This window comes from Tigriopus californicus, chromosome 7 (genome assembly GCF_007210705.1).
Source record: "Tigriopus californicus strain San Diego chromosome 7, Tcal_SD_v2.1, whole genome shotgun sequence".
Lineage (NCBI taxonomy): Eukaryota > Metazoa > Arthropoda > Copepoda > Harpacticoida > Harpacticidae > Tigriopus > Tigriopus californicus.
In genome coordinates, this window is record NC_081446.1 from 3632287 (window position 1) to 3649515 (window position 17229).

At 39.9% G+C, this 17229-nt stretch overlaps 1 protein-coding gene across 1 annotated transcript; it reads right to left on the minus strand.

Moving 5' to 3' along the window:
• Window positions 1–11893: 11893 nt before the first annotated feature.
• LOC131883372 (uncharacterized) lies at window positions 11894–16645 on the minus strand. The gene is made up of 9 exons (XM_059230831.1): window positions 16151–16645; window positions 15483–15557; window positions 15333–15408; window positions 14983–15237; window positions 14454–14614; window positions 13935–14167; window positions 12947–13309; window positions 12569–12660; window positions 11894–12416 (listed from the first exon to the last, which is right to left on the minus strand). Exons 4-9 carry the CDS (start codon window positions 15086–15088, stop codon window positions 11914–11916), a joined length of 1458 nt encoding a protein of 485 aa, XP_059086814.1. The 5' UTR covers window positions 15089–15237; window positions 15333–15408; window positions 15483–15557; window positions 16151–16645; the 3' UTR covers window positions 11894–11913.
• Between the last annotated feature and the right edge of the window lie 584 nt (window positions 16646–17229).

Genomic DNA, 17229 nt, shown 5'->3' on the forward strand with positions numbered 1-17229 from the left:
CTGAGCCCCTTGAATTTTTAAGATCAGTCATGTTGATTCACCTCAAAATTGTGACCAAGACATCGGACTATGGCCAAGATCAAAGCTTTAACTGATCTGAGTTAATTTATAAATGATATTGACATGCATTGGCGCATTGAATCCGTGGTCACTTTTTCGAATTGAATTAACATGCTTGTTTAAAAACCAGGCGTTAATGTTATGGAGACCTACACATACTTATTGAAAGCAATGCATTTAGTCCTCTTTTTCAGATGTCTCACATTTCCGAAATTATTTGTCAAATTATGTGACCAAATATATCAAGTGTAAATGCACCATTATTCTTCTCTTTAAAGCCATTGACATGGAAAAATGAACTTTTCAACGATGTTTTGACCATATAAAATACTTGAAACCTCATTTCTTAGACTTCATGCAAAGAAAGCAATTGCCATGGACACAACTGCTATTGTCAACAAGGCATTGTCATTTAAATATTTTCCGTCAACAACATTCTTTGTTCTTTTGATCATCCACAGGCAAAGAGTATTTAAAAAGTAGGTCATGAGCATTTGCCGGAAAAGGGGACCAATTTGCCCCGTTGGTAGCGTCCAAGTTACCCTTCATCCTTGAAAAACAAGGTCAGCATTGCTTCCTCATGATTGCCTTTTCTTCACCGTGAAGTCGAGAATCTGTTTTCTGGACTTCTTTCTTTGACCTATTTTTGAAAACGGTTATTTGTGATAGATTCAAGTAAAACATTGCATTGCGCTGATTCATTTTCATCGAGCTCCACACCTTCTCAAAGCCTTCAATTTTGCCCTAAGTGCCCCATGTGAAACAAAACAAAAATCCAAAATCAATCGGGTACTCTTTTTTGCTGATTGTTTTTGCTTTTGATGCAAAAATGTGTGGAAACATGCTGACAAAATGTTAAGCCCATTGATCGATCAGTTACGAATCTGTGGTCCACACTTAGGGATGCCTTTTTCTCAAAGAGTGAAATTTCGACAAACGTCTCTTCTTTGAACACATTTGAAAGCTTTAATCTTATGTTACACTATATCTACGTATTTGAGAACAACGTTTTAACAGTTGTCTGATTTTTGTCACATTTTTGACTGACACATTTTGTAAAAAAGTATGTGTTGAGTTTAGGGGTGGCTGAATTACTATTGTTACATGTTGTCCTCCACTGCCTTAACAGTAACACAACATTTTGCTCGACAATCGTTCGAAAATTTCAGCGGGAAAAGTTTGCTGGTTTGACAGTTTTAACCAATGTGAAAAGCTATTCTTGGTTGACTGAACAAAAGCTCCTGGTCATTCAATGTTAACAATGTTTATCCTATCCTGCATACAACTCAGATCATCTAATGATGACAGTCCTAACATTAAACCAAACTGGAACAGACCTTGGCCTTGGGGTATACCTCTTATTTCCTTGTGGTGCAAGGGTGAATGAATATGTATCTGTATAATGGCCACCTGGGGACAAGTTTTCATCTTTGTCAACGCTTGCAGTCTACGACGAATCTGGCTGTATATTTTAGAACAACCTTGAGAGAAGTTAACAAATGAAAATAGCAATAAAATGAATCCAACTCACTCCATATCTAATCTTGTGTCGTGCTTCAAGTATCGATAAATATGGATACCTGCTGAGTGAGTTTCTCGCCAACGACTCTGCTCCTCACTTGAAACCGGGGAAGAGAGTGAGTAGCAATGAATCCGGCAATCTGGAAGCAATCGATGAATCCAGACGAAAGCAAAGAATGACTCACTTGGATCCAATTGTGAGCTTTCCATAATTCATGCAATGCTTCAACGTGTTGTTTCTTACTTTTGGTAACATTTTTTTCCAACATGGCAAAGGTTGTTCCATTTGTACGACGGCTCAGGAAGTTGTAATGACGTCAGGAAAAGGACGGTCAGGCCATACTTCCTCGTCCAATCATTCAGTGAGAACGTTTCGGAAAGAAACATTTCACGGTTCACCAATAAAAGTTTAGTGTAAACCATTAAAGACATCAGCTTTCAGCGTTTTACGTGACGTCTATTTTGAACGCAAAACCACTTCCTTGGACCAGTTCTTAGTTCCAGTTCAGACATTTAATCAAGGTCTCCACACCCCTTAACGAATTATAACCTTGCACTAATTCGTGGATTCTTTTCCAAACGCTGTTTTACTGCTGATGTTAGCTGATTTTGTATCCTTGATTAAAAGGTCGTTTGATCATTCGCAAATCCAAGTAGTGTGTGGAATCAAAAAAATTAATAAGGAGTCGCGAATTTTAACTAGTTGATTGGATGAACCAGTTGTCATTCCTTGCGGTCTGGCATCAGCAGATTCTTATTCGGACATTTAGCCAAGCGCTGGTACCATCAAGCAATTTTGCCTGCCAATGCCAGTGATGCAAAATTGGCGTTTCAAACTGGTTTTAACGAAGCTGACCTTGTCTCATAAAGCATTGTGAAAGAAGGGTCAGCTTCTCAAAATCGTGTTTGAAGCTCCAAACTTGCATCACTGACACAGGTACCAGCAAACAAACGAACCTGCCAGGGAATGCCTAAATGTCCCCATGATGTGGAGCAAGCATGGCCAAAAGCATGCATTGGTAACAAAGAAGGTAAACAAACCAATCTTTAGAAGGCGTGGGTGGATTTCGAGAGATTCTTTTACTTTGACGGTAAAGTGCTCAGCCATTTAACGTCGTTCCATGGTTACTCAAGGCTATAGGGGATGTTACGCTCACCACGGTGAACTGCATGTGTAGTAAAGCATTTGGCCAACTCATTACAAGCACAGTAGGTGATTATTGAAGCAAGCACACAATTTCAAGTGGAAAACTAAATTCTGCTCATGTCTGCTTGTTTTGAATATTTTAATATGAGCTATACATTTGTATAGGGCTTGATGTATGGATTTAAACGTATACATATTTATGTATTGTTGGTAAATGCTTCTATCGTATACATTTAAGGACCTTCACAAAAATATCCTTGATGATATAATGAATACAAACTGTGGAGCATTTTACTCGTAAACGTGCCCAAATAGCATATTTACGAATTCATGTTCAACAAATTCAACTTTTGGGTGAACAAAGCCCACCACTGATCTCATGCAACATAATCCAAAACTAAAATGCATCCTCGGAGGTGGCATCAGCACTTACAAAGTTTGTTAATTTCATTCTCATAATAATATGTTAAACTGTCATTGATACACCTTGGGATTTTGCATGCCATTAGGCATCAAGCTAGGCTTAAATTATAGACATTGGAAGTTTTGCTGAAAAGAGGGGGTCTTTCGGATTGTTTCAAGACATTGAAATGAAAACATGTGCAAATATAGCGAATATCTATTCGAATATATTTGACACCCTAAATGGTGCATGTGACTATCACATAGAAATTTTTTGGCTTCTGTTTCCTAAATATTTCCTAAACTTGATCTTGTTTTGTGTAGGATTCATTTGTTGAGTTGCTAATCTTCTTTTTAGTTGTAATTAAATAACAATTCCTTGATAATCTGTATCAAAAGTGACACCTTCCTTAGAAAAATTATACGCTCTCCTGTTTTGGTCTCCCACAGGGCAACTAACGAGAGATACATGTATTACACAAAGCTAGCTGATGTATAGCAATTTCCATAATCTGCAAAAATAAAATGCAATGAACTCGGTTTTACCCCACTTTGTTTGCTATTCAATGATAATAAGAAATATGCACACCGTCATTCCGACTAAGGACAACTTCCAAGCTGCGTTCAGATGCCAGAGCCATGGAAATCCGAAGAGTGTGTGCCTTGGTATTTGCAGGATAAAACTTGCAACTCCTGTGGAGTTGCAGATGTGTGAAATGCCCACGTATTTCTGAGAAACCTTGTACAAGTACGCCCCACAATGTCGACGAAAATTCATTGGAGATTCTTATAGATAGCTAAAGATTAATCAAAAAGTATTTAAAATAACTACTTACAAGCATAATGTGCTAATCATTGTTGACTAAAATTCCTGATCAACCTTAAATTCAAGGGCTAGCCAGATCTGCCAACTTTAATTCGTTGTTGGATCAGATGTTAATTAAGTACAAAGTCAAACAAGATTATTACTGTCCCGTCTTGGACTGCTGGGAATTCCATTCCCAGCGGGAGCGGGAGGGGGGATGGTAAGGAAGATAGCAAAAGTGTCTTTAATGTAACTAGATATCAAACTGATCTGTGTCTCCACCAAAGACAAACAATTATCTCTTGCTATACAGCCAAGGCGCAGCAAAGTGACTTAATGTGGCACACTTAAGTACAGATTTCGAGTTCCAAGTAGTGCATTTAACGGTCAACCGAGATTACCAAAGAAGGGTCACCATCGAAAGCTTTCTTTGAAAAGCAAGGCTATGCTGGCTGAGTAATACTGATGGAGATCAAATTGATAACCACGGGAGGTTGCCAATTTACATTTTCAATAAGGGCCCTTATTTGTAACGTCAGACAGCCCTGCAGATGGCTAAGTAATCTAGTGGTGACTTGACATGAAAGCAATTTCTTTTCCGGACATTATGTGACCCAGGTTCCTAGTTACACATAATATTTTGAAATAATTTGCCAAAAACAACACAAACACATTATAATTCAAAAAAAAAAAAATCGGCAAAATCGGCCCCTTATTTGGTAGAGGCTGACTCACAAAGCGCCCTCTGATGTGCAGAATGTAAACCATATTTTGTGCAGCATATGGCTATGCCATATAACTAGCGGCGGGCAAAATGTTCAAAACAGCAAAGCTGTTTAGAGACAAAAAGGTGGAAAAAGTGCAAAAAGACCAAAGGGTGTAACAAAAGGTGCGAATGCAATAACAAAGAAGGAATACTCAAATCTGTTTTTTGAGTAGTAGAAATTTGAAAAACGCTTTCTTAAGAAACCAAGTTTTCCCTTAATTTTGGGCCAAATTGACGTTTATAACTAGGTCAGGGAATGCTTCTCCTTGCTTATTTTACCTTTTTTTTCTCAGCAGCAGATCAGTGCCATTGATCCAGAGACTAAAATAAATTCATTTAATCTCCAACATTTTTTAAAATCTTTCTTCCTCAAAAAGAGAAGTTAGTTAGCCTGGAGGAGTTAAGGAAAACAGTTATGGTGCGTTTTTGGGGCTGCTTAGCTATCTCAGCGTCCTACTTAGCTTGTCTCTTTGGACATGAAACTGGCTCTTTTCACTTCTATTTTCACTTGTTTCTCAACCAAAAGTGAAGTACTTTTGACCGACAGAATTTAATAATTATGTGACCCAGGTTCCTAGTTATACATAAGATTTTGAAAGAATTTGCCAAAAACAACACAAACATTATAATTCAAAAAAGAGAAATCGGCAAAATTGGCCCTTTATTTGGTAGAGGCTGACTCACAAAGTGCCCTCTGATGTGCAGAATGTAAACCATGTTTCGTGTAGCGCAATGAGGTTATGGCATAAGACATTAGTGGTGGAATGTCGTAAACCCGTTAGATAGCCGCGAAAAGTAACCATAATTTTTCTTCCGTCAAACCAGGGTTGCCTTTTACTCAAACTTAACATTTTACGATACGATGGAATGGGTTGATGCTTTCCCTTTCCACGTTTTCTGGCAACCTTGAATCTGAAATTTGATTTGATCCCATTACTACTGTGTGACTTGTTTTGCGGCATCAAATAAAATGTTGACATTCTGAAGTTTGCCCCACAAACTTTTAAGAATGCAACTAAATATATTTGTGGCCAAACTCCTAAGCCTAGTCGTTTGAATAATCCGATTTTAGAGCTTACGCAGATTTATCTTATTTAAAGTCAGTATGCTCTTTACCCTCTGAATTGCGCAATATCGTGAAAAGCACTAAATTTGTGGGCGTAAACATCCGTATCGACTTCACAGAACCTTATCCCTTAAAATTGCAATTCTCGTTAGCCCCTCTTGAAACAAAGCCATGTTGACGTAAGTGAGCTTAACACTCCTGGCAATTTCAAAAATGCCTCTATCCTCAGGGATACCTGAAGGCTAAAATCCCAGTTATGCAGCTCCCAGAATACCAAAGTAATTAGTGTGTTGCTGAAGTTAAGCAACAGCGCGTGTCACCACGTTACTCTTTCCCAAGGAAACAAGCCATTCAAACTCACTCTGAGAAGTCAATTCAAACTCTGTCCAGAGACCTGAAGCGTTCCCGGGGTACACTACGAGTACACCTACTAACTCAGCTATGTTCGTTCCAAACAGAAGCCCCTGAAATGGAGATCCATGGGCTAAACTCCAGCCATGAAAGAGGATGAAGCGATGAAAAGTTCCTGTAAATGGTGGTGACGCAAAATAAACCGCCAACTGTTTGCATTTTAAGAGGGGACCTTGGCAATTCTGTCACGTAACTGACAAGCTTATATTTGAATTCGAACGCACACTGAGGTTTATTTGTATATATTCTCAGGTGTTTGTCAAGGATCATTGACGGTACCAAATTGTCCCATTTAACCAAAAAACGCACCGACCATAACAGAAGTCATGTCTGGTTCATGCCTTCAGTTTGTTATGCAATGGTTATGGTGGCTTTTCGTAGCAATGTGGTGATCAAACTTCAGTTTAAGACTTGATTGAGATAAAATGATGGCGCCTCCAATTCGGTTTCAAGACCAAAACTCGGTACTGAATTCATGTTAAATAAATATGAATTAGATAAACCTTATGCTTGAGTAACTTTGAATATGGTAGAGGCTGGACTATTTGAAACGCCTGAACTTCCCTCGATGGAACACTAATATCGAATTGGCCTTTGAATATGTTTGAGAACTTTGGTTCCGGTAGAAAAAGTTGGATCGCGTGTTTCCATCTGAGTTGATAGACTTTCTTCCGCATTTTGGGTTTTCGATCAAGAAATATTAGAACCCTGTGAGCTCTCATGACAATACAAAGAAAGAAAAATTCAAAGCAATGTTCAACACGATTTTTTTGCAAGTTTCATTTGAGCCTCTATTGATTTGAACTCAATACAGTATCTGGGACTGCCATAAAAACTAACTACAATGTATCAAATCACACCTACTTTTTCTGGGTTTTTTCCATGTGATGTGTTGTTATCCAGATATTTGTAACATTAAACAAAAGCCAAACCTGTAAAAAATTTGCTCAAATTCATTGGTTGAAAAAAAGTATTGGGCAAAGACAAGTGGATATACTGTAGATGATTGTTCAATCAGAATTGTTAGATCTGTGACCAAGGTTCCAATTCAAATGGAATTCTCCTCAACATCTGAACACTTTGAGGAACGAAAAGCTTGTCCCTCGATCTTTGGCCTTTGAAGGATCTCTTGTTGAAAAGTTGCCAAGAGCTTCTTTGTTCAGACGAACTAACCGAAGTGAAATAATGCAGTTGATCAAAGTCCGATTCAGTGGGTTTAATATCGAGGCTCTCCTATGCTGTATCGAACCTTCGCTTATTGGAACGGAAGCCGAATCATTCGGAATATTGGAAGAATATGTCCATCATTTGTAATAAATTTGCGCTACAATAGCTGCATTACCTACCATGATCACAACTTCCTCCTGTCTCTCTAAAACTTGGAGACCGAAGTTGTTGGTCAAATAGGAAATTGCAATTGCTGTACGGTCACATCAAAATGATACTGAGTTGGTATTCGGAACAAAATCGAAAACCGTTGCCACTGTGCTAATTGAAACAACAAATATTAAGTTCCACAGTTTGGCCATAAGCACCCGAAGATCGAAACTTAAAAATACCGAGGACATGCCTGTATGATTTGTTTGCAGTTTTACAGGTCTATACGCATTCACAGGAATTTGACCTAACGTTGAATAATAACAACTAAAATGACCTCGTTGTAAGGCTGTCTGTTTGGAAAAAATGGAGGGGAGCTGTTTTTAGACACGTTTAATACAGTCCTAATGTTCGTCCCTCTTAAAAGTACATTAAAAGTAAATTAAATAAACATTAGGACATAAGGATTTAAGTCAGACTTGAATAAAATTCCGGATCAACCTTATATTCAAGGATTAACCAGATCAGCCAATTATAATTCGTTGGTCGATCAAATAATATATATGAATAAAAGTAAAGTAAAATGAATAATCTTCTCGTCTTGAACTGCTGGGATTCCAATCTCGGTAGCGGTAAGGAAGTCCGCAAAAACAAAAAAAATACTCCACTGCATGTATCTAAATACTCAGGCTGCACGGGCTCCAAACTGAACAAGCCGTTTTAACTTGTGTCCTAAGCTTAAAGTTGACTGTCAGGATCCATGAATTTCTAATGAACAATATCTTTGATGAAATGTCAAGCATGAAACTAACAAACCGCAAGGAAATTTCATAAGGAGGCTTTTAGTCCTAAAATTAAGAGCAAAATATGCGGACATGTCAACACTTGAGGGCTCCCCCAAGGGCACCTGTACTAACCCTATTTATAACCCTATACCGGGTGGCCGCGAATACTCATTTATACAACTATTTTGTAACCTAAAACATCATATCCAGCAGAAAACATCAAACTGTCCCGTTCATCTTTCGTCAATGTTTAGGACTTGTTTAAATCAAAAATTCATTCCTATTGTTTTTCTCTTTCAAGCAAACCTATAGTACTTGCTCATAACGTACAAATTCGCATAAAAGATGGAATGCGTATTTTTAGCCATTTGGTAGAGATAGTTGCTTGCCAAAGGCCTGGGATTTCCGTCTGCTTAGCATATATGTACGTACAGTTAACACTGAACAACAATTCGTATATCCACATTAGAGCAGTTGTTCTTGTTTGTTTTCCTATTCATGGGTACTTGTTGGATTAGTGCAAGCCTTAACGCAAAGATACCACAAACGAAAACCAAGACATGCATTGGAAAAGCCAGAGACATTTCTAGCGAAAAATTTTGCTTCGTTTTGCGATTGTGTTATTTGCTTTCGTCAAGAACATACTGAAGATGGATGAAATTTGTATTTGCGATGAGAAAGCTTGTAAAAATATATCTTCAAAGTTAGCAAAGTTTCACTTTGTTTGTACTTACTAAGGCCGGAGACTAGTTCAGCATATCCAATCGTTTTATAGAATATTGTCTTTGTAATATATTCATCTCAACCTTCGGGTGCAATTAGAATAATGCGATTGAAAAAGATGACATTAATCATCGGTCTGATTTGTTTCCACAAAAATTCGCTTTAATTTGAGTGCAGGGTTGCCATTATCTTTATCTAGTCTATAAACTTAAAGACTCACTAAGCTCTTCTCATGAAAATATTTCCAACTTTTCTTGGACAATTCTCAACGGAGAAAATAAAATAAAATTTGTAATCAATAGCTCATACTGCTTTTTGAATTTCTGAGAACAATAAGAAGTAATGAGATATCAAGATTATCTTTGCACAGTCATTTATAAGGAAGGTCGTATAATTAACAATCCTTGCCAAGTATTGGAAAGTTTCCAAGTATTGGTATTGAGTAGTTCTACTGAGACAATGAGAAACTAGCTCAAATACTTGCCGACCTCTGAAACCGATTGTTTGGCCTTCCTGAAAATGTTGGAGACGTCGTTGCGGTTATGTTTGCACCCGAGGTCAAAAATAAATTATTGCCCCATTCCCCAGTACAGGGCATTACTATATTAGGGTACCCTAAATTAGTCTTTGCTAAACCTACCTCTAAGAGTTTAGGTTGTTGTCAAAAAGTTTTTCCCATTAAAACAGTGTTCCATCAATGTAAGGTCTTCAAATGAGATCAGAGAATATGAGTGTTTTTCGACAGTACTTATACCGCGGGTACTTTGGAGTAATAGGTATTAACTGGGTGAGGATTATTCCTGCATAATGCAATGACCAATTTGCTTGAAACTTCCTCAAAATGCTAAGAGATCCTTTCCCAAACAATTACTAACAGACAACCTGATCCAGATAATGCAAACCAAAACTTTTCGCTTATTTTGATCAGCATACAAAAATAGTGCAATTAATTTGGACTAGTCTGTACCTAGGGATCACATGTGTGATAATTCCAAATTGTTCCAACAAAAATGGATATTCCTCTCAGAGGTAGTCAAAGGCTTTTCGCTGCTTATATTCATATTTGCCGTACTAATGCTGGTTTTATTTAGTTTTGTGCTTTGAAATCTTATTTTTCTGTAACTTTCCTTGTACGAAAATAAAGAACATTAGATAAACGTTAGTTTTGGACGAAAGATCAATAATGGATGCGTCGGTGACTAGCTTTTCATTACATAACATGCTTAATGGTTTCATTTCATCTTTTGTCAAGTGTCATTTCTATGCTGTGCTTTAGAGATAAGAAAATAAAATAAAAAATAAGCATCTTGTTTCCTTTAAATTTCGTGTCATTTTTTTAGTCGGTTCCTCTTCAAGATTTTTGATTCGCAGTGAAGGAACAAGTTTGGGTCTAAATTACCAACTCACCCAATAACTGTCCTAAATGAGTTGTTTGCTTTTTGTGGTAACTGACAATTAACTGTACAAGTATGATTACCAAATGTTGCTGAGGCACCTTAAAAAGAGTCCTTCACTTTTTAGGCTAGCAAAATGCTCTGAGAAATGCAAAAGATCCATGCCTTTTAAACTCAATATTTGTATTTTCAATATTGATAGGGTCTAAAATAACCCGGTACGATTTAACTCTCATTGTTACATTCATTTAGACATTGAATAATCTCGTTCCATTGGTGCTTACCTTGTTTTTCAATCACCTTACACCACTCTTAAAATAGTTGCGCGTATTCTGTAACTCTTGTTTACGTCACTCTGACCTTCACCAAGAGTTCAATTTGCACGTGCTTCAGGGAAACCTTCCGAGATGATTCCTACCAAATATGGTTGGCACTTCACTTTGGGGATCATTTTTCATTGACTTCATTTCACTCGCATTTTTCATCTTTAAGCAAGGGGCGTGCCAGTCGAGCTGAACACATGGACCGAGACACTCCCGGACATTCTTGATATCACAGTCTCCTTTCCGGGAGAGAGGAAAAACTTGTTTCCTGTTGCCCGCCAAAATGAGACTACCGAGTGCCCGAGAGGAACCAACCATCTAACCAACCAAGGAGCCCCAGAGGTGATAACAATAATAAGAGGGACCAGGCCCACGGCCTCCAAAAAAGGTTTCCAGGAGTACGAAGAAAGAGAGAAGGGGCGAAAGAGCGAGTGTGAGAGAGAGAAAACCCTCGAAAGGAGCTCAACCGACCTCTTTCTCCGTGCTCTTCGGAGGTACTACTTCTATGGTGTGTCTACTATTGTGAGGTATTCAGTGGATAAAACAGATCTCCAAGAGGAGAATGAAGGAGTGCCAGTGCCCACGTTCGGATTGCCAGACCATCCAAGGTAGATGAGAAAAAGAACTGAGGAACTGAATCGCCGGGGACGGGCGAAATGGAAAGAAACCTTGAAATTCAAAGAACGAAAATGCTCGTTGAAAATAATCAGATGGTGGGAGGAAGTTTTCGCGAGCCTGGCTGTTCTTCCTCAAAGTTGAGTGAAGTTAGTCTGCGCCGAGTGAAATGGGAAAGAATTCTAAGCAATGCATTTTGAGCAAGCAACTTGAATTTCATTAAATATCGGGGAGGTCTGGAGCGGGTGTTGTGACCTCCTGCAAACAGTGTTTTGGAATATGCAAAAACGCTATGGCCCTAAATCCAGAACCAGGAAGCGAGCTTGGGCGCCACCAACAGAGGCACCGCCAGGTTTGTTCCATGTCTAAAAAGTGACCTTTGGCTGGATCTCAAGATCGCGTTCTAAACAACTAAAAGGCCTAGCACAAATACGGGGAGATCAAAAGATCAAGTCAGATTATAAAAGGCAGGCAAACATTTTGAACTCTCTGAACAACCTGATTAGCCCCTTAGAACCTCTGGTAAATGGCGAGAAACACACATACGTTTTCCATTGCTCGAAGCTCAAACCCCGGGTTTATTGGTTCCATTTGACACAGCAAATAAAATCGTTCGACATGACCACGTTTCTTCGCTTAAACTTTCGGAAAGCAAACCCGGTCGGGATTCGAGCGGGCAGTGAGCTACAAAAGGGATTTTCCTGGGGTTCCAAGGTAACCTCGAGTTCGGGCTCGACCAAATCATCCACTTTGTCCAAGTTTAGTTGGCAATCTTGGAGGTAGTATTCCGTGAAGATGAGGGGCACACCCGGGCTTCGGAGCATGGACGGAATAGATGCATCCCATGATTGGTAGAATATGAATCCACAATTCAACGCACTGATGGCGTCAGGCCAAGCCACTTTGGCCTTTTTGGCCGCTTTGCTATTCACAAAGTCGTGATAAGTGGCTTTGAAAAAGCAATAGCGAATGGTTAGATCTGGTCGAAGTGTCCTCAAGTGGCCGGTCGTGTAACAAAAGTCAGAGATTGGATAAGGCCAACTGAGAATTTCGAGGCCGGGATGATTGCAGATGAATGTCAGTCAAGCCCGTATGGTTGCATTTTTCCATGGAACTAACTCGGCTATATGCTATGTATGCATGATGGAAAGAAGCGACAAATCTTGATTGGATTGCTAGGAATCGAGAGGCTCTATATTGGAACAGGGACCAAGATTGATACGGACTCCCTACCCGGAATGAACAAAAGACGGTTGAGCCGGTGCAAAATGTTCCATTTCCGACGCGTGATGAGAATGAATGCATTGACATTTTGTCGTTTCAGACTAAACGAGAAGGCGAGCCAGGATCGAAAAAAAGCCAACCTTGATGCCACCAACATTCTGCGGATGGCTCAGAGGGCCCCTGGTGTGTCACCAAAGAACCCTCGAACTGTTTAGAAACTTTTGGACCAACTTGGTCCAATGGCACCATTCCAATGGCAAGTGTTCTCCCTCATTGTCAGATACATCACGACCAGATACTAGGAGTACCTGATATTATTGGAATCCTATTCGCCACTTTAGCTCTTTCCTAGGAATGCCAAACAAAGGGGTCAGACAATTTCAACGCTATCTACAATCATCCCTCAATTCAGGTCCAATTAAGACAATGGTGAGATTCTGGAGAAGGGGTAAATGGGCCGCCAAGATTTCCCATCTCATCACCTCTGAGCTTTCTGCCGATCGAGCTCCCACAACGTGCAATGTCAAACTGGTATAGTCTCGAATCGGTCCATTTGGCATCCCTGCGGTCTCCAATGCGTGAAGTGTCGACAGCTGGCAAGTGTATTTAAAGGTCAAATATCGGACTTCCGAGTGGAAGACGGCCGCTGAATCACAATCTTGGGACGAGACAGAGAAGGACAAATAAGTCCTCAAGTCCCCTTCAAAGACTTGCTCAATCTTTGAAGGCAACCCTGGCGTCGCAGAGACCCTGGAAGATGAAGATGGTATGCAAAACCTTTGAGTGAGGACACTTGGCACGTGATTTGGTTCATTATATTAGCATAATATTCAGTCAAGAACAATTCTCAACAATATTAGTCTAAGGTATTCTGCCAAACCTAGCGAAGGATGTTTTTGTGTTTGTCAAAAAGTGCAAAATAGGGTCGTAAATTGTTTCATTGGCAGTCTGCTCATTCAAGTCTCGAGACAACGCGTGACTTTGGCCTTGATGAGTTTGGTAACATCAAAGGTCGAGCAGTGCTGGATTAAGAAAATAGCCTCGGACATTCGTTTTCTAATTTGAGAATTCTTCAAAATTCGAGCTGGGAAATTTCATTCAAATTATCTAATTCCCTGCCTCTCCTCACCACATTTCATCCCAAACATCCATTCCGAAAGTGCTTCAACCCTAAATTTATGTGTTTTTCAAATCTGCTGAGCTTGAATTTCGAAGTCTGAGGAGTTCGTTCGTACTTAGTTGGGTTTTCAATGACGGTTGCCAATCTTAATCCAAGTAATCTCTTCATCAACCGGAAGTGAAGAACGGATTTTCTTAGGACTCCTTATGGACCCCCAACTCTCAATAGATAAGTTCACTCAGAATGTTTGCTCACATGGTCATGGCTCGCGGTTGAAAACCTCTCCCCAGTTGTCTTCCTTTAGAATTGGAGCCTAGGGTCCAACTAGGATCGGTGAGATGGCACCCCATAATCATTTCCATCTGATGATCCTCCAGACAAACTCGGAGAAGCTCGCAGCTCTTTGCATGCTCCTCCTGGTCTTCGGCTTGATGGGATTGTGAGCAATAGGAAACGCAATGGCAAATGGGACAATTGAACAGTTCGGTCTGGAACGAGGAAGTGAAACGAGGTCTCGTCAGATTACGTGGGACGGGAAATGACCAAGCGGACTGTGATCAAGTCCAATGGAAAAGTAGACCTGGCTTCACACTAAAATTGACTTTATAACATCGTTCGCAAGAATTGAGAGAGGGGAAGCGAAATTTATCACTTCCCATTTGATTGCCCAATGATTGGGGTCAATTGGAGGAAAAGCGAACCCAATTGGGATGTGGGATGCAGAATATTTGGATATTATTTGTTAACCAAAATGGGCCCACCTCTTTCCCTCACCTGTCTTCCACCCAAGCAGACCATGCACAGGCGAGGATAAATGAGCATATCAGACTCAAATTGGGTGAGCTCACGGTTGAGAGCTTGTTGCAAGATGGCCTGGATTTGGCCCGACAGCTCCGGCTTCTCACTCAAAGGATGATGCCCTGGGCGTTGACGCACTGAAAGTGAGACCAAGAACGAGGACCAAGCATATTAATAACCTCTCATATCTTATGGGAGCAAATTTTTCTTTGGGCCCTACGACGAAGATGCAAAACTGAGGCTCTCAATGATCCATGCAATCAATTTACATCAAGTGGTTTTGCAAATTTTCTTGGCTTTTCTAGCAGGGATAGTGAAATGAAAGGAAGCTCTACTTCTTCCAGGTTAAGCAAAGATTATGGATTTGATCAAGTGGAGCTTTATAAAATAACAATGAGAACTCGTCGGTTTGTACGACAGTAGTACAAAGCCTATGGCCCCACTGACAAGGATCTAAGAAACATGCCTCAAAATGAGCAATGCTAAGCAATCAAACTGAACAAACCTAGAGGTTGAAGAACTTTGCAGATATCCTTATGTCGCCTCCAATCCTTCTTTTGAGCGTCTTTGTTAGCATAGTTTACGGAAAGGCAACCCGAGCAAGCTTTCATATCATCCCTGATTGTTAATGACGTTGGACAAAGACCAAAGAAATATCTGGCCTCGACCTTTCCACCAAGGCCACCATTGCCACCAGAAGGTTGGTATTGGACGGGCTTACCACCACCACCACTAGGAACCAAAACTAGGTCAAAACTACCTACAAGAAAGAGCAAATGGACACAAGAAACTTGGCTCTCAAGGGAGGAAAAAAATCTCTCCCAAGGAATAATGCCGGTATTGAGATGCACTCACTTGAAACGGGTTCGATCTGGAGCCAGGATTGAAGCTCTTAAAGAAATATGAGAGCCAGTTTGAACAAAAGTGCGTCCTGGGAAACATGTAAGAGAAAGGATTGCCTAACATCCTACTAGATAGAATAAGCTCAATTAAAGAGGCGCTAACCTTCTCAGAAGACACTTCCTCGAGATGTTCTCCCTCATTTATGAGATCGGTCAGATGTCGAGGCTGAACCAATGGCTGGAAAGATATTCGATCTAAAGGCTAACGGCTTGTCTCCGACTGAATCTAAATTTTGACATTGACATATGAAGGCCATACTAGAGAGCAAAGAAAGCCGCAACAAAGGATTGCTGGGACATGACAATGTTTATATTTTCAAATATTTGTCTCTTCCTAAAAGAAAAAAAAATCTTCCGGAAACATAAGAGACCAAACGATAAGAGATCTATTAGATGTTTTGGTCTTCGGTACCTATGACAATCCATGACCAAAGTACTAATTACCTTACAAAGGCCAAATTTTGGCAGTTCATTTCCTAACTCAATTTGACTAGTACTTGTATTCCAAAAAGGGTTGAAACCCTTCTACATTCTATCCTTAAAACTGGTAAATTGTCATTGATTTTTTTTCTAATGCAATGGCAAATTCGAAACTGCACAAATGTATAAAGTTTAATCGGAAAAATCCAATACTTAATGACAGAAAGAAGGGCGTCATCTTTCAGTTTTCTTTGCATATAAAAATTCAAACACCGTATCTTGTTACTCAAAAAGTGCTTCTTCAAAACAAACATTCTTTCATTGTTGTTAATGCTTTGCGAGTGTCCTTACCTCTATTTCATGCCTCCACAATGAGTGCAATTTCTCAAACACAGGCATTAGACCAACGCCAAGCTCGATCTTGGCCTTAAAAGTCTCCTTGGCACTGAAGACAATACCAATCTGTCTTGGATAATGTTTCAGAAAATTGACCGCAGTTTGGGCTTCTTGAGATGAGACTGGACAGTTCTTCTGCACTTGCAAGTTCCAATGCTCAACAAGTACAGACAAAGTGGGATTGGGATCATCCATGACACGTTCAAAGCTCGAAGTACGATATATTTAGAAAAAGTGTTGCAACTGGAGGAAAGGACTATTATACTCCACGCCCAAAGAGCTTCCACTCCCAAGTTGTTTTGAACTTGGCTTGGAAGTCTCAATTGAGGATGAGTGGATCGTGGATCAATGAGCTACGTTGTGCTCGTTTTGGGGGGACCTGCTCTTTCTAGTACAGCAGTCGCGTTATTGTGAACTGTGAAGTGTGCAGGGACAAGTGCCAAGTTTAGAATGGGAGAAAGAGACAACAACGTGGCTAATCCCTCGTTGAAAGACGAATAAAGCCCGTGTTCGTCTGCTTTTACTTTCTTTCTTTCCTGCCTTTGGCGAACTCCTCGCGAGAGCTTTTGGGGGGCACATTTCAACAAGACTTGCGGTACTTGTTGAGGCTTGTTTGTCTTTGGCTTTCATTTGTGGCAATGTATTCCCAAGATGTGGAAGAGTTTCTGCTTTAGCTCATCTCGACTTAATTGAGCTTGGGGAACGAAGGAAAGGAGATTATCATATTCATAAATACGAGGAGTCTTGCCATAATCTCTCCTCTTCTTTGGGCGAAGAATAACCTTTGGGTTCAATCAAAGGAACATCCTCCTATTTGATCTGGACGTCGACAACGTTGAGCAAATATGAGGAATGAGAGAGCAGGAAAACCATTAGCGAGATACCTGGTCCTCCAAACTCCAAAAAAGTTGGCAAGATACAAAGCTCAGATTTGTCGAACTTTACAGCACACAGAGTGGATCAGATAATTGTCACAAAATTGAATGCAAGGTGGATCACAGGCATTTGTTGACACAAAAAAAAATTATTTTATG

Bases quoted from the DNA above. Each gene is read 5' to 3' on its own strand.
- LOC131883372 (XM_059230831.1), bottom strand. From the start codon at position 15,088: ATGAAAGCTTGCTCGGGTTGCCTTTCCGTAAACTATGCTAACAAAGAC. The intron at 14,615-14,982 runs GTTTGTTCAGTT...TCTCACTTTCAG, and splicing joins CAAAGTTCTTCAACCTCTAG to TGCGTCAACGCCCAGGGCAT. The intron at 12,417-12,568 runs GTAGGGAGTCCG...TACGGGCTTGAC, and splicing joins CCGTCTTTTGTTCATTCCGG to TGACATTCATCTGCAATCAT.